The sequence below is a fragment of the Pimephales promelas genome, chromosome 22 (assembly GCF_988280905.1).
Source record: "Pimephales promelas chromosome 22, fPimPro1.hap1.1, whole genome shotgun sequence".
Taxonomy (NCBI): domain Eukaryota; kingdom Metazoa; phylum Chordata; class Actinopteri; order Cypriniformes; family Leuciscidae; genus Pimephales; species Pimephales promelas.
The window spans coordinates 18790327-18814402 of record NC_142790.1 but is presented as its reverse complement, the minus strand read 5'-3'; the positions used below and the strand labels follow the sequence as shown (position 1 = coordinate 18814402).

The 24076-nt window shown below is 37.2% G+C and overlaps 1 protein-coding gene and 1 long non-coding RNA gene across 3 annotated transcripts in view; one reads left to right on the top strand and one right to left on the bottom strand.

The window, feature by feature from the left end:
* Positions 1-1357: 1357 nt before the first annotated feature.
* On the top strand, positions 1358-2010 carry LOC148969602 (uncharacterized). Its single transcript, XR_016149407.1, has 3 exons — positions 1358-1588; positions 1719-1794; positions 1878-2010. It is a non-coding gene; the product is annotated as an uncharacterized LOC148969602 (long non-coding RNA).
* A 7191-nt stretch (positions 2011-9201) lies between these two features.
* slco5a1 (solute carrier organic anion transporter family member 5A1) overlaps positions 9202-24076 on the bottom strand; it is a 40866-nt gene continuing 25991 nt past the window's right edge. For both annotated transcript variants that reach the window (XM_039666842.2, XM_039666843.2), the window contains 5 exons: positions 17148-17346; positions 15359-15518; positions 13823-14064; positions 12980-13044; positions 9202-12426 (listed from right to left, as the gene is read on the bottom strand). In XM_039666842.2, the coding sequence (XP_039522776.2) occupies positions 11981-12426; positions 12980-13044; positions 13823-14064; positions 15359-15518; positions 17148-17346 (1112 nt within the window). In that variant the 3' untranslated portion in view covers positions 9202-11980. The remainder of the gene's footprint in view (positions 12427-12979; positions 13045-13822; positions 14065-15358; positions 15519-17147; positions 17347-24076) is intronic.

Sequence of the window (24076 nt, the reverse complement as noted above, 5' to 3'; positions counted from 1 at the left end):
AAAATTTTTTTTGAATACTTGATGCGGCCCGGCCTGACCCAGACTCTATCTCCAGCGGCCCCCAGTTAATTTGAGTTTGAGACCCCTGCTCTAGCCCCTTCCAGAGCTGAGATATCGAAAAACCCCCCCCCAAAAAAACTTAAGGGTTACACCTTTCGTTTTTTTTTTTTTTTGGTGCGAAAAAATAAGTTACTCCAATCTTCTTGAAACTCCGGAATCTGATAGAGGGCCACGGGACTTAGACCTGAGTGCAAAAATGGAGGCTCCAGACCCTTCCAGAGCATATCTCAGCTCTGGAAGGGTCTAGAGCCTCCATTTTTGCACTCAGGTCTAAGTCCCATGGCCCTCTATCAGAATCCAGAGTTTCAAGAAGATCAGAGAAATTCAAAATTTCCACCCCCCCAAAAACGACAGTGGTACCCCTTTCGGTTTTTTTTTTTTTGGTGTGAAAAAATAAGTTATTCCAATCTTCTTGAAACTCTGGAATCTGATAGAGGGCCACAGGACTTAGACCTGAGTGCAAATATGGAGGCTCTAGACCCTTCCAGAGCTGAGATATTGAGAAATTTATAAAGGCATAAATGCCACGTGGGATCTCAGAGGCTGCGTCCGAAACCGCATACTTCCCTACTATATAGTATTGGAAAAATAGTAGGCGAGCGAAAAGTATGTACGATTCATAAATGAGTAGGCGAGAATTACCTAGGTGACGTACTAATTATAGCAAGATTCGGACGTACACATAAAGTGTGTCCGAATATACCTACTTTCCTACTATATAGTAAGCGAAAACAGTACGTGAAAGAAGTAGTATGTCCGAAACATCAGTATTCATAAAAGAGTAGGCGAGAAGTTCCCGGATGGTCTCCTGCTTTGGCCCAGATTTTTGCGTGTTCATCCGATGGATACTCTTCTATCCCAGGAGGCCACAGGAGAGCATCGGAGAGATTCCTTGTGTTCCTTGTGTTTAAATCATATGTGTTAAACTACTGTAGAGTAGACGTTTTAACTGTTGAAGGTCTAAAGGAATTAGACAGTATAGTATAGTTGTGATTTTGCTGTAAACACATGTTTTATTATAGTTAAGGGGAGCTCCAAGTAGTCTACACGTAACGTTAAGTTTCTAAAATGAATTTACATAACCATATAACGTTACATCTTAAACACGCTTATTTAAAATGTCTTACATCTGAAATGAAAATGTTGTTTAAGTATTGCAGATGAGCACATCCCAACATGAAAAATACATCTGAGTGATGTAACATTATGTGTGCTATAATGAAGGATAACGTTAATTCACTGTTGTCAACACTACTTACATTAGACAAATGTGCTGTAAATAAGGTAAATAAACAAATCTATAAAGTAACTAAACATGTTATATTTAATTTGTCCCTTATTAGTGTTGATATATTGAGGAACATTTAAGTTGGATTAAAAGTGAGTTAACACATCAACCTCAGCATGTAAATGCAGTGTTGAACTCGTAATGTGAATCTTATCTGTATGTTACAGGGACAGAAGAACACGTGTGTTTATCAGGTGGAGAGAGGCTCATGATGCTGAATGCTGTCATCAAAGGCTTTGAGTGAGTATACTACAGAAATGGATAACAAAATCCATTAAATCTTAAGTTGTAGTTTATTTGAATTATTGTAAATTCAAGTAGAGAAATTACAACACTTTTCTGATTCTTGATTTCTGTGCATTTGCTGCAGAGCTTTTGTGGTGGAGCAGGACCTGCAAGGAAAGATGATGGCAGCATTTGTTTTAGGGATTTTACTCAAATATAAAGTAAGGTTATTTTTAGTACATAAATCAAATGACATTGTGTGTTAAAATAACTGCTTTTGTATAATGTTTGTGCATTTTTGTAGGATCTGAAATGTCTGCAGACTGGTTTGAGCACTGAGGATGAGGAGCCTAGAGCTGCATCCTGGAAGTGGTGCCATGGATGAGACCCTCTATGGCTCCATCTGCCCTTATGAGTCCCTCCATCTCTCCACCTGCCTTTACGAGACCCTCTATCTCTCCACCTGCCCTTATTGCCTCAGACTGTGAAGCGCAGCACAGCAACAAGCTCCGGTATGAAGGCACAGTCCCCTCTGGTGAATTCATCAGAATAATGCCGAAGAATGGGAACCGCTGTGTTGAGTTGGCAGCAGGATGTGATGTTCAGCGCCTGTACATACATGCTTGTAGTTTCAATAAAGCTTTGTTTCATATGTTGTTGACTTGTATATGCATTTGTTTATTGTGATGGTTACTTTTATTTGTTCTTATACTCATTTATTCATTTTTCTTATTGTTGTCAGTATATAAAATATAATTATTTAATTAATGTATCCATTAATTAACACTGATGTTATGAAGTGTTAGTGCACCTGTCACTCATATAATTTAAACTTATAAACTTATTACTTTGTACATACAAGATCATGGAAAGATACCATAACAGTCATAATGACAAAACAGAAAACATAAAGATCATTGGTTTGTGTACATCATAATATGACATCATAATATAATATTTATACATAGGAAAAAGGAACAATAACAAGGCTAAAAATCTTTAAATAGTTCTTCATAATACATGAAAAAACTTGTTGTTGTTTTGTTGTTGTTATACAGTAAGTCTGAGGGATGAAACGAGGTAAATTCATCAAGAAAAGGAGGACAACTTAAAGGAGAAACTTTTTCGGTATAAAATAAAGAAATTAACAACATATTCAAGAGGTGATGATTTGGGGATTTCTTAATAAAAAAAAATATGGTTATAAGAATAACACTGTTACATTAGTTGGGTTTAAAATATAACAACTTAAATCAACCTTAAAAGCAGCTGTTTCTTCAACAATTTTTGAATTTCTCTGATAGTCTTGAAACTCTGGATTCTGATAGAGGGCCATGGGACTTATACCCGAGTGTAAAAATGGGACTTAGACCTGAGGCTCTAGACCCTTCCAGAGCTGAGATATTGAGATCCCACGTCCTATTTATGCCATTATAAATATCTCAATATCTCAGCTCTGGAGGGGTCTAGAGCCTCCACTTTCACACTCAGGTCTAAGTCCCATGGCCCTCTATCAGAATCCAGAGTTTCAAGAAGATTGGAGAAACTTATTTATTCGCACCAAAAACATTTTTTGAAATTTTGAGCTTCTCTGATCTTCTTGAAACTCTGGATTCTGATAGAGGGCCATGGGACTTAGAACTGAGTGCAAAAATGGAGGCTCTAGCCCCTTGCAGAGCTGAGATATTGAGATCCCACGTAGCATTTATGCCATTATAAATATCTCAGCTCTGGAAGGGTCTAGAGCCTCCATTTTTGCGCTCAGGTCTAAGTCCCATGGCCCTCTATCAGATTCCAGAGTTTCAAAAAGATTGGAGAAACGTATTTTTTCGCACCAAAAAAACCCCCAAAAAACGAAAGGGGTACCACTGTCGTTTTCTTTTTCTTTTTTTTTTTTTTCTTTTTTTCTCGAAATTTTGAGTTTCTCTGATCTTCTTGAAACTTCAAACCCAAAGCTTTCATTCTAATTGACAGACATATTTAAAAAAAATACTGATTTAAAACATGCAATTCTACAGTCGATTTTTAAATTAACCTGACAAACTTTAAAGTCATTTTGAAAATTTTCAAAACTAACATGAACAAAAAATCAAAGTCTAACAAAATACAAGACAAGTTTCTAACTTGCATACAAAGCTTTACAATATATAAGAAGGGACAAACAATGGCATAAAAGGTTACAGACAATGTAAGAAGTCTGTTAAAGGTATTTATTAACAATAAAAACAACGCTTTAAAAATGAACACCTAAATATAAAATAAATGCAAAGACACAGACAAAAAGGGTCATAAATAGTAAGTAAATTAAAAGACAAACTTTATCTTAAATGGAACAAGAGGAGAAACCATAAATAAAAAATTAGTACAATATAAAGAAAACACTTAAGAAAAATAAGTGTTTAAGCAGGAGGCACCCCCTATATTGTAGCTTAAGTGACATTGCAGTTGATAGACTGATGAGGTGCAGGGTGAAAAAATCAACCTTGGACAAGTCCCACCCAAGTCAAACAGTTGAACACTTGAAAAGAAAGATCTCCACATTTCCAGAAGTTCATGAAAATCAATCAATTACCCAGTAAACCCGATAACCATCCCATCGGGGAGAACAAAATTCAAACAGGCTGAATGAAATAGCAGCATCGGGCACAAATAAAAATGAGCACAAGAACATAGAGATCAATCAAAGCAGACAAAGGGCGTAAGACAGCCACTAATGCTAACAATACAGAAGGCAGTCAGAATATAAACAGGTACATAAATTTACAAAATACACAAACAGTAAAGGAAAACCTTTTGTAAAGCACATTTAAATACAAAATACAACTGTTTCAGAAAAATAGGAATGGCCATAAAACAGCACAATGGCTTACAAGGCAAGGAGCATAAATTCAAGATATATGGAAAACATTCAATCATAAAAGCCAAGAAAACTCAAATAGGCTTAGGGACAATGCAAATACAAGATCAGTGATAAATTCAAATAAAAGGCAATGGGAAAAATGCACAAATACAAAAGGAGCCATTGAGACCACAATAAGGACATAAGTGCAGAGACAAAACTAAAAGGAGCATAAAGGGCATTTCAAATTTAATCAAATGCCACAAGGAATAAATATGTAAAAATCATCACTACAACAGGGCACAAAAAAGGGACTGAACTGGCAGAGGCAGAAAGGCAAACAGCGGAAATACAAACACTAAAAGGGGAATAGTAATGCAAAGGAAGAATCATCTGACACATGCAGCTTTTATGCTTGTGAACTTTATTTTGTTCTGTCTTAGAATAGCCTAGAAAAGACCATAAAGGGCGCAGAACAAAAAGTTTAAATATGAGTTAGTAAAAAAAAAAAAAAAAAAAAAAAAAAAAACTGTACAAAAGGAAAAAGACAAAGATGGATTGAAATATAGAGGGCATAAAAAAATCCTAAAATGTGCTGAAATACAAAAAATGTTAAATAATACAAAGTAGCAAAAACAACTCAAGTGGACAAAGCTGCTTAAAAAAATAAAAATAAAAATGGACTAATAAAAAGCATTAAAGCTGTTAAGCATGGCAGAGCAAAAATTTGTCAATTGAATTTCACATGTGACATTAATACTAAAGTTAAAAAGCTAAAGAAAAAAAAAATATGCTCATACCAAGTACAAAAAGCATAAATACAAGAGTATATATATAAATAATTAATTAAACAAAATGAATATAGGGGCACAAAAGAATAGAAAGGACAGGGACGAATGGAAAGGAACAAGTCAAGATCCACACGAGTCAAACACAAGTCATGATCCGCACAAGTCAAACACGAGTCAAACACAAGTCACGGTCCGCACAAGTCAAACACGAGTCAAACACAAGTCACGATCCGCACAAGTCAAACACGAGTCAAACACAAGTCACGGTCCGCACAAGTCAAACACGAGTCAAACACAAGTCACGGTCCGCACAAGTCAAACACGAGTCAAACACAAGTCACGGTCCGCACAAGTCAAACACGAGTCAAACACAAGTCACGATCCGCACAAGTCAAACACGAGTCAAACACAAGTCACGATCCGCACAAGTCAAACACGAGTCAAACACAAGTCACGGTCCGCACAAGTCAAACACGAGTCAAACACAAGTCACGATCCGCACAAGTCAAACACGAGTCAAACACAAGTCACGATCCGCACAAGTCAAACACGAGTCAAACACAAGTCACGGTCCGCACAAGTCAAACACGAGTCAAACACAAGTCACGATCCGCACAAGTCAAACACGAGTCAAACACAAGTCACGATCCGCACAAGTCAAACACGAGTCAAACACAAGTCACGGTCCGCACAAGTCAAACACGAGTCAAACACAAGTCACGATCCGCACAAGTCAAACACGAGTCAAACACAAGTCACGATCCACACAAGTCAAACACGAGTCAAACACAAGTCACGGTCCGCACAAGTCAAACACGAGTCAAACACAAGTCACGATCCGCACAAGTCAAACACGAGTCAAACACAAGTCACGATCCGCACAAGTCAAACACGAGTCAAACACAAGTCACGGTCCGCACAAGTCAAACACGAGTCAAACACAAGTCACGATCCGCACAAGTCAAACATGAGTCAAGATCCACACAATTTAAAGACAAGTCCCACCCAATTCCAACGGTTGAACACTTAAAAAGAAAGTTCTCCACATTAACAGAAGTTAATGAAAGTGAATTAAGTACCCCATGAACCCGATAGCCATGCCATCAGGGGAAGAACAAAATTCAAACAGGCTGAATGAAATCGCAGCATCAAATACAAATGACCACAACAACAGAGAAGAATCAAAGTAGAAAAAGGCCATAATAAGACAGCCACTAATGCTAACATACAGAAGACAGGGAATAAAAACAAGTGCATAAATACACAAAAAGTAAAGACAAATACATTAAAAGTCAATCAACAGCATAAATACAAAACATTCACATCTATACAAAAAGGTAAAAAATAAAATAAAAGGAGCATGAAGTTACAAGTAAACATATGGTTTTATTTTTGTAAAGGAATTTCCTTTGTAAAATAAGAAATCAAAAAAGTTGAAAAAAAAAAGCAAAGGATCTGTGACCAAGGCAAGTGCTGACAAAGGGAACCACCACAGAGGAAATAATGTAGGGAATAGTGAGGCACAACTTGGTAGGAGGCCCCAACAGTGTCACCAGGATGTACGGCCATGGCACAGTCGATAAAAGGATAGGTGGACCTTTGGTAAATGGGCCTGGCAGAACCCAGGGGACAACAATTAATTATATATATATACAGGCTGAATGAAATAGCAGCATCAGGCACAAATACAAATTTGCACAAGGGCATAAAGAAGAATCACAAACCAGAAAAGGGGCATAGTAAGTCAGCCAATGCTAACATACAGAAGGCAGTCAGAAAATAAAACAAGTGCATAAATATACAAAATACACAAACAGTAAAAACAAAATATTTGATGCAGTACATTTCAATACAAAAAAGAACAGTTTTAGAAAAATAGGAATCACCATAAAATATTCAATTACAGGAACATAGAACAGCATAATTACTAATAATTAAAAGAGCATAAATGAAAGATGGATTGAAGACATTAAATCATAAAAAAAACAATGGGCTCAGAAAAAATGCAAAGACAAGAGAAAGGAATAAAATAAATACAAACGATAGGAAAAAGCACAAATATAAAATTGTAAATGTCAAGTTCTCTTCCTGTTCAACGTCCAAAGGACACAAGGACAACTCAAATTTCCAACTCAATCACTTTTATTTTGGCTTTGTCAGATGATTGTTCTGTTCAGCAAATTATGTTGTAAACCTTTAAAAGACAGAGAACAAAAGTTACAATTTTATTCAAACATTAATTTAACAACACAATGAAGAAAATGTGATTTCATGAATCTTCCAAATTTGTTTGTAAAGTTACCATTTTTAACTTTATACCATCCTTTTGCATCTTATACTGTTTATTTTTTACAAACTTTTTACAAAAGGCAAAATACTGTAAATAAATGGTGTTACTTAAACATCATAGCAGTTAAACATAGCTCACATTTTAAACACCATGAAAGTAAAAACATTTTACAGACCATTGGCATCTTTGGACTGAACATATGAGTAACTTGGAGCCTCTTCTCTCTGAAGTTTGTTTTTCTGACTGACTAAGAATCTCCATGCCTTTTCAGGTGTTTCAAATCAGTGATAATGACAATCAGGTGACAAGCAGCCAGTTTTCTGCTGCTGGTGGTGCACTCTGGGAAGTGTAGTTCTTTGATTATCATTCCTGAGATTCAGCTCACATTTTGTAAAAGTACTTGATGTGAATGCCAGTTCAGAAGATGGGCGACGGCCATATATATGTGCATTTCCCACTGAGTGCTGAATTGTTGAGATGAAGTGATGTGATGCACTGTTTGCTGTGTGAACCTAAACCCCTGGATGTCCATTTCTTACCGGAGTTTTCTATCACATTCTGACTGCATAAGAAGAGGCTAACGCTGTTGTACTCCACAGACCGTTGAGTGTATTTATCTGGCAGCCCACTGTGAAGAGAGACACGTAGTGAACGCTTAACCGACTGCTTTGCAGTGAAACCTCCAGCCGTATGTTCTCTGTCTGTCATTTAAAGAAGAGGATTACGTACCTGTATGCTCACCTGTCTGCTTTGCATTGAAGCTCCCCCGCTGTAAGCTCTGTGGTCCTGTGGCCCCGCTTTGGTCCAGGCTTGTGTCTTCCGCTGTGTGATCCATGGTCCATGGTGTTGTGTCGGTGCCGGTGTGAATGAAGCCAGAGATGATCGCGTCCTCCTGGGCAGAGAAACGCACAGAGTAGACGAAGTCCGAGTCAAAGAGTTACTAAACCACTGACTTGTGATAATCGGCGCGTGATGTTTCAAGTGCTGACCGCCGATCCAGCAGCTCGGCTTGCTTCTCCAGCAGACCACGGATCTGTTTCTCTATGTATTCCAGCTCCTGCTTCACCGAGAACAGCTCGAATGTGTCCTCACCTGCACTCAGAGGTAACGTTAAACACACATCTGATGTGTTCGCCATTATAACAGATGAACAGTAAATTAGTAATGATACTACAACTATCACTACTAATTTAGGACTGAAATGCCGGGTATAACCCGTATCCTTCAGTGAAACGGGTGTAAAATGAGACAGCCGATAGGCAAGACGGCACGCGTGAAATGCTAGTGGGCTAAAGACTAGTAGCCGAGATTCGGAAAATTGGATCTAAGTAGCGATATCAAAGCAATCCAATTGTTTTTTATAAAGAATAGTAGAGGAGATGGTGGTGTTGGGGTTGACTTCGGTAGAAGGAAAAACTACTGTCAAGTCAGTGGATATATACATTTTTTTATTTAAATCTTTTTTCATGTTCAGAGGAAATAAACTTGTACATGTTTAGAAGAACATGTTTTAGGAAATAATTTAATTTATTTTGATTGAACAATCCCTTTAACTCTTTTCACGCTCCATCTTTTTCTAACTCTTGATATTTCTTTAAGCATTATAAAGGAGTGTTAACTGTGGTCGTAAAGTGAACTGTACTGTAGGTGGCGCCACCGTTTACCTAGTTTATCAAGGAAAAAAACGGAAAAGACAGACAGATAGATATTGGCACTTCTCTTCAAAACTTTTATTTCAATAAATACATGTCAAAATATTCAAGAAAGACAGAATTAAATGTCTGATGAGTTCACATGTGGGAGTTCAGATCATCTGTGTCCACGAGTAGTAAAAATGTAGTGTACTTTCATTGATATTTTAGGCTGTCTTGGAGCCATTACATGACCAACAGTCAGTTTTTGTACAATTACTTAGATTTATTGATTTTGAGCAGCTCACATGAGTAGCTCAAGCTAATGGGGAGCTCCTGATTATTTTAAAGCGCTCAGACTTTCACCACTGTACACCTTTTTCACTAACATAAAAAAAGCAAGCCATTTCAAATTCAAATAATAGCAGGGAAAGCATGTACTCGTAATGAGATTGTGATCATAATGCATTACAGCTTACAAAATAATTTAAAGTGGACATTTGTGAAAGGATGGAATTAATACATAGCATATTCTACATTTTTCTGTTTTTGTTTGCATGCTAAGCATTTAACTAGCATGTTAGTCCCGCATAAGACAGAACTGAACACCTTTCCTATGTAAATCATTGCGCATGGCTAATTAGCCTATGTCATGACTTCTGTAACTGATCTAAATGCTAGATTTCGAATGAACTGCCGAACTAGCATTATAAAGCCATCACAGAGTACGGAAAATCTGAAGTTTGCATATTATTAGGCAGAAGTTGAATTGTGTACTGTATATAATTGGTGCATAAGAATATATATAGCGAGTGCTTGAGGACCACTACTATTCAGCCAGAGAGCACATGCTCGTATAATTCGCCAGCTCCCAAACCAAAGCTGACAATTCAGATTCTGCTATGGCTAAAACTGCTCAGACGTGCTAGAAATTTGAACGCGGCATGAGCGGTCTTCCTCATGTGAATTTGACTCGCTTTGTTAACACAGCACACAAATCCAGTTTTGTTTTCAAACTTGACTGTTTAACTCTGGGGGAGTTGTAAAATGAGCCTATTTCCAAAAAAAAGTGGAGTATCCCTTTAAAAAGACAATTGCTGCATCCCAATTCGCATACTATCCATCCTAAATAGTATTCGAAAATAGAATTAGTACGTCCCAAATCGTAGTATGTTGAAATGAGTGTTCCAAAGAGACCCGGATGGTCTAGAATATCCGTTCAAAATCCCAAGTGCAGATCGATGCACACACTAACTTAGGCTGATATTGCCCACAACCCATCGTGCATTGGCAGAGGCATTGGTTAGAACTACAAACACAATTGAAACGATGTTAAAAAACTACACACATGGAGGACACGTGTCTCCGGCGGTTATGTAGAGAGGTTTAGATAAAGGGGTTTAAGTAATTAATTATCAGTATCTAACCTGACAAAATTGTATTTATTCAATATTGGCAAAATTAGATTGCAGCTGCAGAAGCATTGTGAACATTTGTAAAGATAGCCATTAACTTTTAAATACATCATTATTCAAATTGAAACCTATTCGGAGAGTCTCCGCATCAAAGACTCACGACTGGCAGATGAACGTGCAACAAGATTTCTCTCCGAAACGGTAGGAAATTAAATTAGACTCAATGGAGGATTTTACCTGTGACTGTTTACGGTGATAGGATGTATGCGACAGAGCTGTCCGTTAAAGATGACGCTGTAGTATGTCTCTACTCTTTTGCTACACACTCAAAATTATGTCCTTTTTCTTCACAAGAGTTCATACTTTTAGGGCGTAGTATAAGGCGAATTGGGACGCAGGGAATTTTGTTTTCTTTGTGGGAAGAGAGAACCTTTAGTTCAATTAAACTTTTCAATCATTTTAAAGACAAATTTTCATGAAACTAAAAGTTATTTTATGCTTCTTTAGATTATCTTTATGGAACAATAGATTGCAGAAAGAGCAAAAACATACACATTCGATTTGTCATTCCATGTCTGAACTAACCATTCAGACTGGAAAAAAAATCAGTTTTGAATCAGATTTCAAACTAGATGTGTATGTGGTTTAGATGGGGGTTGTAAACATCAGATTTCATGTGTTTTTTGCTGTCAACACAACAAAGAACAACTGATTAGAATACGGATTCACCAAAAAAAAAACAAACAAACATAAAATTGGTCTAAACAAAGCTTGACATTTGAGACCTGATATTAAACATGTCTGCTAAATCATGTGAACATCTGATCCCACAGTATGCATCAAAACACACATCGCCGTTGAGAGTCAATCACTGAATAGACAAAATGATTATGAAGATGAAGAATTTCGTTCTTCAGACAAGGTTTCAATCCGTCTCCAAATGCATTTCAGCCTGTTATCCAGCAGACCTCACTGCTGACAGGGCAATTTGAGGCACTGAATTCACAGCTCCTTGAATAACACCCAAATCACACTGACGAAAACCAACCCCTCCAAACTAGCCAGAAGATAGTTAACACCATAGACATTTGAATTTGTCACAGATTTGTTCAGAAAGACCATATGCGATGTTCTGCTGTTGAGAATGATGATAATACACTGCCTGCAGGCTTTAATGCTATACGGCGTTGCATAGAACTGATTTCTTCTATTTGTGCTTGTGGTACGTCTTAGAGAAATGTCCTCCCTCTTCCCCATTTAGCACCATGAGACGTCTTCCATACAGCAAATACTCGTGACATTGAGATCGGTGAGCGCAGCAAGCCCCCGACAAAGCCATGAGGGAGGAAAAACAGGCGTACGTTGGCCCTGCCTTTTGGGGGACGATGAGGACGACACCTGACATGAAGGCACATGGAGGCAGATGTCGGGGCACACGTCCTCAAATACGACTCATTTCCTGCATTGAGCGGGCGGGTGGGCTTATTGCTTTGAGGCCTTTTCCGGGGCAGCTCTGGCTGCAGTGTCCGCGGTTAAGAGCGGGCGGCTCAGGGGGTTCGGGACGGGGTGTGAAAACAGGGCAGGAGCGGGTGCGAGCGTGGCTCTTGTGGCCGCCTGCGTGACAGATGAGCTCACTGACGGTGCCCAGAGGAGGCAGATGCTGCAGCCAGCGCTTCAGCTGATCCTCTTTGTATTTAATGGAGTACCAGGTGAGGAAGATAAACACGAAGCCCACAAACTTGAGGCTGGCAGCCAGGCCGAAGTAGACGAAGCGGAAGGAAGTGACGTCGTACTCCCAGCAAGAGCCGTGAACGCCGCAGTCCTGCTGCCAGAGCATACAGGTGGTGTCGATCACTGCCCCAAAGTAGATGGGCGTGGGAATGTAGGCTGCAGACATGGAAGAAGATGACAATTATGCTAAAAAGGGAGTTTGAATTTAAATAGATTTTTCCTTGTAGATTCACTTAAGCTTTCAATGCTGTATTTTTTCCTTCATCCTAAAGGTGCTCTAAGCGATGTCGGGTGAGGTGACTTCTTGTTGACGTTTAAAGTATTTTCAAACAAAAGACTAGATAGACCCTCCCCCCTCCTCATCTGCACTGACCCCCCAAACCCCACCCCCAGGGCCTTCTTGTCAGTTTGTTATGTTTTGTGGATGGGTCGCACATTTGTGGAGCCTGGGTTGTCTGCATAGATCGTGTGTGTTTAGGGGACAGGCAGCTAGCGGATAGTGAGGAGATGTTTGCTGTATGTGACAAAAAAATAAATAAAAATGTTTGGGCCTAAAAAACGTGTGACATCGCTTAGAGCACTTTTAACAAAATGAAATGTATAATGCTTAGTACTGAGCTGTAATTTAAGAAAGTTTAGACTAGGAGGTGATATATAAACAGCTATGCTTTCATGACAAAGTTAATATTGAAATCTTAGCTTTCCTTACCCAGAGTTCTTAGCAGCACAAACTGCATTCCTAAAGCAAATGGTCTTTCTTGCTCTTCTACTGACCTGCATTAGAAAAAGATTTGATTCTGTCACGTACTACCATATACTTGGTGTTATTCAAATCCCTTATTTATAGATAACTATAGTATTAGTTTTTCCTCAGGTACATTTCTCAAATCAAAAATTCTCAAAACTACCTGTTTAATCTTCCCATCGTGTCACTAGTGCACATCAAAAAAGCAGTCTCTGTTGAATAGTCTCACCCCACACAACATTTAGGCATTTTTCATAGCATAAGTCTTTATATGCAGTTTTCTCTAAAGCGATTGTCCTATGTTCACACACTTCTACTTTTCTTTCTATGCAAGAGACTGGCTTTTGGAGGAAATCCATGGTGTTTTGCTATTAGTACGAATTGTTTTGAGAAAGGCACTTACTGTTTTACAAAGCTAGAGGATGATTCAAGAAATGTACCAAAGTGACTACATTATATTCCTAAATACCTTTAAATAAAATGTATCAGTTTCCACAAAAGTATTAAACAGGACAACCATTTTCATTTTTCAATATTGATAAGAAATATTTTTTGAGCAGCAAAATCAGAATTAATTCTGAAGGATCATGTGAAAAGTAATTATGCTAAAGGCTTTGACATCTCTGAAATAAATGACAATTTTAAAATTATATTAAAGTAGAAAACAATTCATTTTATTGTATTTTGATCAAATAAAAGCCTTGGTGAGCAAAAGACATTTCAAAAGAAAAAAACATTTCAAAAAGTGCTTCAAGTGCCCAAATGATTTCGATTTTTTTAGTAACTATATACATTACTGTTTCCTACCTGAGAGTGACGATAATGGCGGAGGGCTGTGCACAAGCTGTGATGAGCGTAACGATGAAGAGGAAGATGAGGAAGGGGATGAGTGTGTTGCAGGTGCGATCACATTTCCCTGACACAGCGAATCCGTTCTCGTTCAGGTAGGTCTTCACTATGACCAGCTGCAGCTGGTTGCCCTGTCCGCTGGTGGGAGGGGTGATGACCTGTCTGCTCTGCACGCATGCACAGTCCGTGTAGTTTCTGATCTACATTAAAAAAAAACAAAAAAAAAAAAAACACACAAAACACATTGGGGAATGAGATTCAACCAAGTACATCATCATGTACACCTAGATTTTCAGACAGAAATGTTGATCCATGAACTTACCTTATTCGGCAAAATCATGGTGACCACAGCATTACCATAGATATTAATTTCTGAGATTACTTAAGAAAAACAAAGTTAAACTAAACACCTTAATTTCACTCTTTTAAAAATATAATAATAATAGCAGTTTAAAATTCAAACAGAATCTGCTATTTAAACGTTTTTTTAGGCATGTTGACACCAACTAACATTCAAATCTGTTTTTTTATACTTTCATTTAAAAGATTTATGTACATTACAAAGATATATTTTGTGTTATATTAGATGTATCAAATTTGAAAAAAAAAAAGTTAACACTGCTTTGAGGGTGTTTTTAATACAGCAGCTGTCGGAGTGACGGATAAATTGACGCCTTTCTCTCTTCTGACTGCCATTATCAATCTCTATTTATCCCCTCTTTTTGAAAGTTGTGAAAACACCATTATGGAGGTTTTTCTTGCTATTTGAGCAAAAGGGAACACACAAAAAAACATATTTAATGTAGTCTCTCATTCACCACTATTGAAGGTTAGCCAACTATGAATCCATAAAAGGGACACTGCATCAATGATCCAGATCAAGTGGCAAGGATAGTGAGATACGATATTCACATGTTGAACATCTGACTGAACTAGAATAGATTATTAAGATTTGTCATCAATGTTTCTGGTTTTAAATCTTGACCTAAAAAGGTTTGTGCTGTCCTCAAAGGGTGAGTTCACCCAAATATGAAAATTATGTCATTAATGACGTTCCAAGCCCATAAGACCCTATCATCTTCGTAACATAGTTTAAGGTATTTTAGATTTAGTCCGAGAGCTTTCTGTCCCTCTATTGAAAATGTATGTACGGTATACTGTCCTTGTCCAGAGAGAAAATAGAGACATCATCAAAGTAGTCCATGTGACATCAGTGGGTTAGTTAGAATTTTTTTCTAATTCTACATGCTGACATGTTTTCAGACATGATAGACGAGCTTCCTTTACAGTCTGAGGGAGACGCACGGGACAGTATACCGTACATACATTTTCAATCTAAATCTAAAATATCTTAAACTGTTTTCCGAAGATGAAAGGAGGTCTTACGGGCTTGGGACGACAAGAGGGCGAATCATAAATGACAACTTTCATTTTTGGGTGAACTAACCCTTTAAAATACAGACGACCTCCAGAAAGACATGAAGTCTGGCTCACCCCAGTGCTGTCATTGCCAACCGTGCTGCATCCCGCCAGACACGGGTTGAAATATGTGATGCCATCGGAGCCACAAACAGGAGCATACTCGTTGATCCGACAGCCACAGTTCACATTACAGCCTCCCGTCAGGTTTCTATGGGTCAGAGTCAGTGTCGGCCTGAAGAAAAACAAGCAGAGGATGGACAGAGCTGTTAGTTTGGGAATACAATGCATAATATTAGCTGCTGTAGGCAATGTTTGGAATAACATATAACCCCTTGTGTTCTGAGAAATCACACTTGTCCCTTTGACAACCCAAGGCATATTCATGGATAAACCAATGATATAACGTGTAAACTATGCGTGCGTGTGTGTGTGTGTGTGTGTGTGTGTGTGTGTATATATATATATATATATATATAGAGAGAGAGAGAGAGAGAGAGAGAGAGAGAGAGATGCACACTACCGGTAGATCGGTAAGATTTTTTAGGTTTTTTAAAAGAAGTCTCTTCTGCTCACCAAGGCTGCAACTATTTGATAAAAAAATAAAAAAAAATAAAAAAACAGTAATATTGTGAAATATTATTACAATTTAAAACAGTCGTTTTCTATGTGAATATATAGTGAAGTGTAATTTATTCCTGTGATGAAAGCTGAATTTACAGCAGCATTTCTGTTGCTGATTACACATCAGTTTTCAGTGATCCTTCAGAAATCATTCTAATATGCTGATTTTAAGCTCAAAATACGTAAATTATTATTTTTTAATGTTGAAAACAGTCGTGTACCATTTTCCCCCCAAAATACTATGATGAATAGAAAGGTCAAAAGAACATCATTTATTTCAAATATAATCTTTTCTAACATTATAAAATGCATTTACTGTAACTTTTTATCAATTTGACTCATCCTTGATGAATAAAATTTTCTAATTTATTTCCCCCAAAAACAAAAAATTTCACAATATTAATGTTTTTTTTGTATTTTTTAATCAAATAATTGCAGCCTTGGTGAGCAAAAGAGACTTCTTTAAAAAAAAATTAACATCTTACCGATCTAAAACTTTTCACTGGTAGTGTAGATATATATAAACGGTCATATCCCTCAGTGCATAAAAGAGAGTGAGAAGGAAAGAGACAGACAGTTAAATAAATAGAGATACTGTATAAACAGTTATTTTAATGCTGTGGGAATGTCAGGCAAATTCAAACAGCACTTTCTCACATTCAACACAGCAACAGCTCTGGTTGACTTTACATTATCCTCACAGATCTACAGCAGAATAAGGGGATGAATCATGGCATAACACAGCCAGCAGGATGGACAGAATGGAATCCAGTCTTTAAACAATAAATGAGACGGACCTCTCTGCGACAAAACTAGACACAATAATAGTCAGCTCTCATCCGTACAGGACTTAAAGGGATAACATGGTGCTTTTGTTTGTCATTTTGAAGCTTGGCAGCTCAGATCCTCTTTCCTTTTATATTAAATGGATAAGTATGGCCAATTCTTCTACATTGTGTTCCATAGAAGAAAGAAAGTCATATGGGTTTAAAATGAAATAGTCATAGACATGAGTGAATTAAATATGTGGGAAAATGATTCCTTTAAGCTTCAGTTAACGGAAGCGTTTTTTTCGTCAAGGTCACCTGAGCTGAAGTGGCTGTGGTTAATAAATGAATAAATAATAAATAAGCATGTTCAAAAGAGAAGAAAAATAACATAGAAAAAAAAGGAGAAGGAAGAAGCAAACTTATGTTTCCCTTCCCCTTTTACAAATCTAGATGTCTGTGCATTCACTTACCCTGTGGTGTAAGGGATATTGATGCCACCCAGGTTTATACTCTCACAGCCCACGATGAAGAGGGTGGAGAAGCACAGAAGAGAAACCCCACTGCAGATCATGGCCAGCTTGGCCGACTCGCGGGCTCCAAGCTTAAGTTTCTTTATGATGTAGCCGCCCAGTACAATGCCCACGCCTGCACTAGGCACAATAATGACCCCTGAAAGAAAAAGAAGAGAGATCAGTCGTAACGCTTGTCCAGAAAGCCAAATGAACACATAAATATGTCCACATTTATCAGAACAGAAGTATATATATCCACAATATGCAGATTTGGTGCTCAAGAAACTACTTATTTCTTATCAATGTTGAAAACAGTTGTGCTGCTGCTTCTTTGTGTAAAACATGACATTTTTAACAGAATTCTTTGATGAATAGAATGTTCAAAGGGAACAGCATTTTTTTAATATACAATAAAGATTATTAAAGTCTTTGCTGTCACTTATGACGCCAAACTTTTGAACGCTAGTGTGTATATATGTCATATTTTGGGTGGAAAAAACATTGTCTATCATTAAAAATGGAGAAGACAAAAACAATCTTTACAAGTAGAGAAGCAAAATGTGACAATAAAGGAATGTCAACATTTCTATTGGTGGAAGTTGACACAAAGACCTGAAGGAATTTGAACATCCTGAGCGGGTTCACAGGACCATCATAAAAAAAGAACAAAAATGCTCACAATACCACTACCATGTGGCTGTACAATTTAGACACAAGACTGAAGAGGAGTAAAAAAAACACTGAGTGACTAAGAACCAAAGACAGACATCGCAGGCTGGCAGAATAACAGTGTGGCAGAGCAGCTTCCATCAGCGTGGCACATGTGCTGGCAACACAGCTTGGGATTTGAAAGTCAAAGCTGACTGCTGGCAGTCTGAGGTCACTGTGTAAATCCATTGGGTGGGCAAGGCAAGCACATGTCTGCTTTCAGCACGGTCAAGAGCGAGCTCCTCATAAAAGCACTTATATAATGGCAAAAGGAAGTGTATTCATGCTGAAATGTTTTTTTTTTATTACATATTATATTACATAAGCTAAAAATGGTCCAATTAAAATGTTGATTTCAGTTAGTAAGTTAACAGCTTAGCTTAAGTTTAGTATAGCGCTACCTGAAAAGTACAAAATTAAAAATTAAGTCAGCGTGAAACAGAAGTTGCAATAGTCTTTTCTTCCCTATTGTGACATATCAGAGTAAAACGGGTTCTCGAACAACAACAAATATAGGACAAAGCTTGATTCTGTACATAGTGCATTGATTGGATCGTTGGATCATTGTGGTTTGCTATAGGTCGATCTCATGTGAGTGACAGGTTGACCCACCCTCGCTCTAGTAAATGCCAGAAAAGAGATATCACTGCATGACAAGGGAAAGTTAGTTTGATTAAATATTGTAAGGGCACATGAATAAAAAAAGATCAATAATTTATAATAAATGCTGCAATATTCCATAAAAAAAGTATTGTCAAATTTGATTTCAAGTTGACTTTAACCTACTATTTTAGCATAGTGATAACAGATAAAACACTGCACTGATAAAACTATAAAATGGTACATAATGGTATTTATATAGAAACGGTCGGAATGCACAGCTACTTTTGAAAGGTTTTCAATGAATACATTTCCCAGATGGTGTAGTTGCGACATCAGCTGCTAACTGGATCGTGCTAACCAGATAAACCTTGGCCTCCAAGCTAAACCATCTCCATCAGGAAGTACACCGGCTAACCAGCATAAACAAGCATGAAAATCCAGCTTCAGCTAGCTTCAAGCTGATTAGACCTAACTTCATTACACTCCAATAAAGGTTTGTACATCCACACATGGATAAACACACACACCCTTCCAACCTAAAAAGGTGGTAAAAACACCCATTCACGAGACAACCACGGCTGTGTGAAGCCAATACAATGTTCCTTTGGGCTATATTTAGCCAGTAGTGCGTCAGGAACACCTCCCTATCATGAGAGAAGAAGAAACGAGCACTATTCACACAAACCCTCAAGCAGGGAAAGTTTGAGAGGATGTCCTAGGAGACTGTGTGCACAGCTGGCATAGAGCTGTGTGTGTGTGTGTGTGTGTGTTGAGGAGGAGGGCAGCGTAGGGCATGCACAACAATTCCTGTAGGCCACAAGCTGGAGCAAAGCAGGGTGTTAATGACCACAGCCTACCGACAGATCTCTCTTGCACGCACACACACACACCACTGTCATTAGTGCTGTCTGAGGTCATGTGGACTTGAAGACAGAGACTGATCTGATATCAACCCCTATTCTCTTAAATAGGGCACTATTTAAGGGGACAGCCATTTGTAGCGGTGTCCGAAAGTGGATTGAGTGCACTCATTCAATCCCACAATGCACCACAACAATGAGTGTACCACCGCTATTTATAAATATATATATATAAATAAATCGGCTAGAAAATACCCTTATGCACAATTAGTTCCTACATGTGACCAGAAGATGATGCTCGCAGGTGAATTATACATCCTTTCATTTTCTAAACAGCTGGTCTAATGTGGCTACATAATAAAAGACTTTAACTGATAATTAAATTGTTTAATGAATGTTTATACATTACATGACAATCAAAGATACTATATAATGTTTGAACTTCAATGAAAATGATTGGACTGGAAAACTATCCTAGTATTCAGACTCTGTATTTGAGCAATGCACATTAAATATTAGTGGAGTAATGTAAGGAATTAGTGAATGAGGGTTTTAGGGAGAGATTTTGGACAGAGCCAAAGTGGGATGTTAAGAATGAGGAAGAAAAAATGCTTTAGCATCAAGCCACTGTTTCAGTGTCAATAATGAATACTTTAACAAAAAATACGGTGGTCGAGAGAGTTCAACGTGTTGCAACCTAAAGAAGACGCATGCAAATACAAAAAAACCTGTGCAAATATAAAAACGCATGCAAATACAAAAAAACATCCGCAAATTAAGAAAAACATCTTCATCAGTTCCACAACACACGTGTGCTCCAAGTACTCACAACACAACCAAATACATAAAACGCGCTGCAAAACCTCAAATACTCTGATGCCCTATGATAGAAACATGATGTCAAAATATGTTGACCTTCATAGAAGGGAGTGCCACGGTTATGTAGATATAAATGTCTCATTCTAAGGTAATAAAAACATTACGGTTTATTAAGTAAGTTCTTTATACACCACTTTAAACATAGTTATGGGTGTCATATTGCATTTCTGTTTCTCTATAATAAATCATTCACTAGATGAGGTAAAGTAAACCATGCAAAAGAGTTTCTTAATTTGCGTTTATAAAGTGCAAAAAATAAAAATAAAATTCTCAAATAAAAATCACCGCGATTATAATTTTGAGCAAAATAAAAGTGATTATCAATTTAAGTTTTCACTGACTAAAGGTGTTTAGACGTCAACAAAGTACTAAAAACAGAAAAGTTTTCCGTACGAAGTTGTCAAAAAGACTCCCGATATCTAAAATCGACCAGTAGATGGCAATGCCACTTTGAAAATAACATTACTCGCCAAAATACGCATGCGCATGTTGTCATCGTTTCCACAAATTACCGTTTTGTAGTTTAAATGGAGAAGATGACGTCGGTATCGTTTTCAAAAACGTGCACTTTAAAATTCGTTTTCAGGCCCCCAAAACGCTGTTGTCATGTAATTAAAGAGCAAAACGCATACATTTCATTCTGTTTTTAGTTGAAAAGGGTGTTGTGCAAACATCCCCTAAAACTAGACTAAAATGCCCTAGCATTTAGTCGACTAAAACTTGACTAAATAAAACCAAGAGAAGGTTGAATAAATAGGATAAAAACGAAAAAGACAACATTAAAAAATAGACATTTTTGAAGGAGTTGATAAGTGATGGCGAAAACACAGGCTCATTTTCAAGTTGGTCACATAAATTTGCCAAGTTGACCAACAGAAAACTGCTTGATTTGAAAGAGAATTCTGTGTAAACAATGCTTCACTGACCATAAACAGTTGACCTTTTTTACTAGTGCAATTCCACAAATTTGTCTGCACCTTTATGGCTAATTAAATAAATGTTAATCATAGGATTATAGGAGATAGGAAGCGTTGAATCATTCTTTGATTTATAGCACTTGAAATTCCTGTAATTAATTTGTAGGAAAGATGGCGTGTAAATGCAGTTCTGATGCTCCCTAGCCTCAGTTTTCTGTTTTATGTTACACCATCTGTCTTCCGTCCGTCTCTAGTTTCTGCAGCTGCAGTCTTACAGGGTGAAGGGAACTTCTTGGCAACCATAACTGAGGAAACAGCATAAAACGACAAACTGCTTGCATCTATTGATGTGTAAAACATCCAGGCCTTTGTGAAAGCTCTGACTTCAGCAGGCATATCAATCTGCTGTTAGCATGGGTTTAAATCAGAGAACAGGTTTGAAGGAGAGACCTTTCCATGAGGGACTGTTGGGATGTCATACATTTCTACCCAGTTTATCAGAGGTTAAGTCCTGACAGCTCTAGCCAACAAGTTGTTTTCCTGTTATAATCTAAGAACACATAAGCATATTTAAGAGTCAACATAGCAAGCATACCATTAATTTGTTTCTCCCCCTGTATCCTGGCAACAAGCTTAGGGGCCACAATAATGACTTGAAATCAAAATTCTGATGTTATTAGTGTTCCTAAGGCAAAGATCATTATAATTTTTGGTCATATTTGAACAAAGCCATCATTATTATTATTCATATTTGAATAAAAGCTTAACTAATAATGGAAATTCTGTCTTGACAACTCTCAGAGTGTTTGTCTGACAATGTTGATATTTTTGGTCTTATTGGAATAGATCTATTACGCTGCTGCTGCTGTTCATTTTTGTTGCAAAGCAAGTACGGGACTTGATACTGCCAACACACACACACACACACACACACACACACACACAACACGCTGCTGTGAGCTACTTAAAATCTTTTAAAAACATCACAAGAACAACTAGCATTGTGGTGTGTGATATCCGGCCTTGGAAAATTGACATCTTCACCCTTTATTAAAATTATTGCACATGTATTAACCCTCAATCGGGTCAATCGACTTTTACTTAATAAAAAAAAAGGTTCCCTTCATCTCAGTGGAATAAGATTTTGTGACTTTTCATACATTATCTATCTATACACACACACACACACATAAAAACTGGGCTTGATTCGGTTGTTCTGAAGGCATGTAAAAAAATGTTTACACTTCTGGTCTTCGGGGTCAATATGACCCCACATTGAAATGATTGGGTTAATTTGAAAAAAAAAAAAATCCGGCATAAATTTGAAAATTTTTACACAGAAATGAAGGACTAGCACTAGAGCAAAAATGTAATATATCATAAAAAAGTAATATTTCATATGTAAGCTAATGGTGTAGTTGAGGAATTGTGTGGCATATGGATACAAAAGTACTTTATATCTCCAAAAACACAGCATTAATGAATTGATGAGAAGTAAACAAAAAAAAAAAAAGATATTATTTGTATGATTAAAAATGTATATTTTTTGTACAATTACTCAATCAATTGTTGGGGTCGTATAGACCCCGAAGCCCAGAAGTGTAAACAGGAAACGAAGACCATTTGAAGGTTAAAGCTTTTGTAAGCATAATGGGAAGTTTCGCTTAGAGTCAGTTGTTTTATTTGTAATAACGAAATAAAATCTGCCAAATAGGCTATATGCACGCATTTGACACAAGGCTGCTCTTCAGTTTCCGGTTGGGGAGATTTAAAGCGGAGGAAAAACGGGATAATGGCAGAGTCTACAAAATTTGCTGTCCTCCCGTCTTTGAAATGAAACTTTAATACGTTTAGATGTCATTTTATGTATAGTTATGTTTATTTAATATAATAAACAAATAAGCATAAAAAACGAGAGGTGGTTTTGTTTTTGTGACTAACGTTCCTTTAGTATAGCCATAGAGTATAGAAGCCAATATAAATTCTCGGACTCTACGATCGGCGGAAGTAATCCAGCATCCTTAGACCTTCGCCTGAAATACACTGCCGTGCATAGAGCCTATTGTGCAGACATCATTTTTAGCCAGGGTGTCATAAAGAAATTATGAACACAAGCAAAAACAGAAGAGAACCAATAAAATAATAGTAACAGATCATGTTGTAATCAATGTAAGCTTTTTCCTGATAGATTTTTGTTTTTCTATGCATTTTCTTCACAGTAAAATTAAACCTGTAGCTGAATTTTTTGCCAATAATTTTGACAGATAAATACCTTCACCAAGTTTAATGTTTTGTTCTTCTCATATTTAAAATATATTAAAAAAAATATATATAATATAATAAATAATATTTCGATGGTTTAATCAAACTTGTAAGGTCATTAAAAACAAATACCCAAACCAATTCCCTCCGGACTTCACTTTTACCCACTACTGTATAAAGAGAGATTATTGTTCAATTTCAAATTTCATTCTTTTTTTTTTTTAGTTTGTATACTTTGATACTTCAGTATATAATACTGTAAGATGTTACATTAGTAAGTAAATTAACTGGATCAAAGTAGCAGTGGCCTGTGCTGACAGAACCAGATCATGCCCTCTACTCTGTTTAAGGAACCTGGCCAGTCTCCAGTTACCTTATGAGAGAGCATCTGTGCTGAGATATTTGGACATATGCATGGCTTAATAATGATCTTGAGTCTGAGATGGAGGGCAAGATGTTTTTGAGGGCTTATTAAGATGAGCAAGAACATAAAATATTCTTGAGAGAAAGGGATTTTATGGTCTCTTGAAACCCAGTGATAAACGCTCAAAGAAGGTTGTACAGCTTTATATAGCAATCAAATATGCCTCTACAAAATAAGTGGGAACAGCAGTGAAAAGAAATAGCACGTTTTCACACGTTATTTTTAACACAGTTC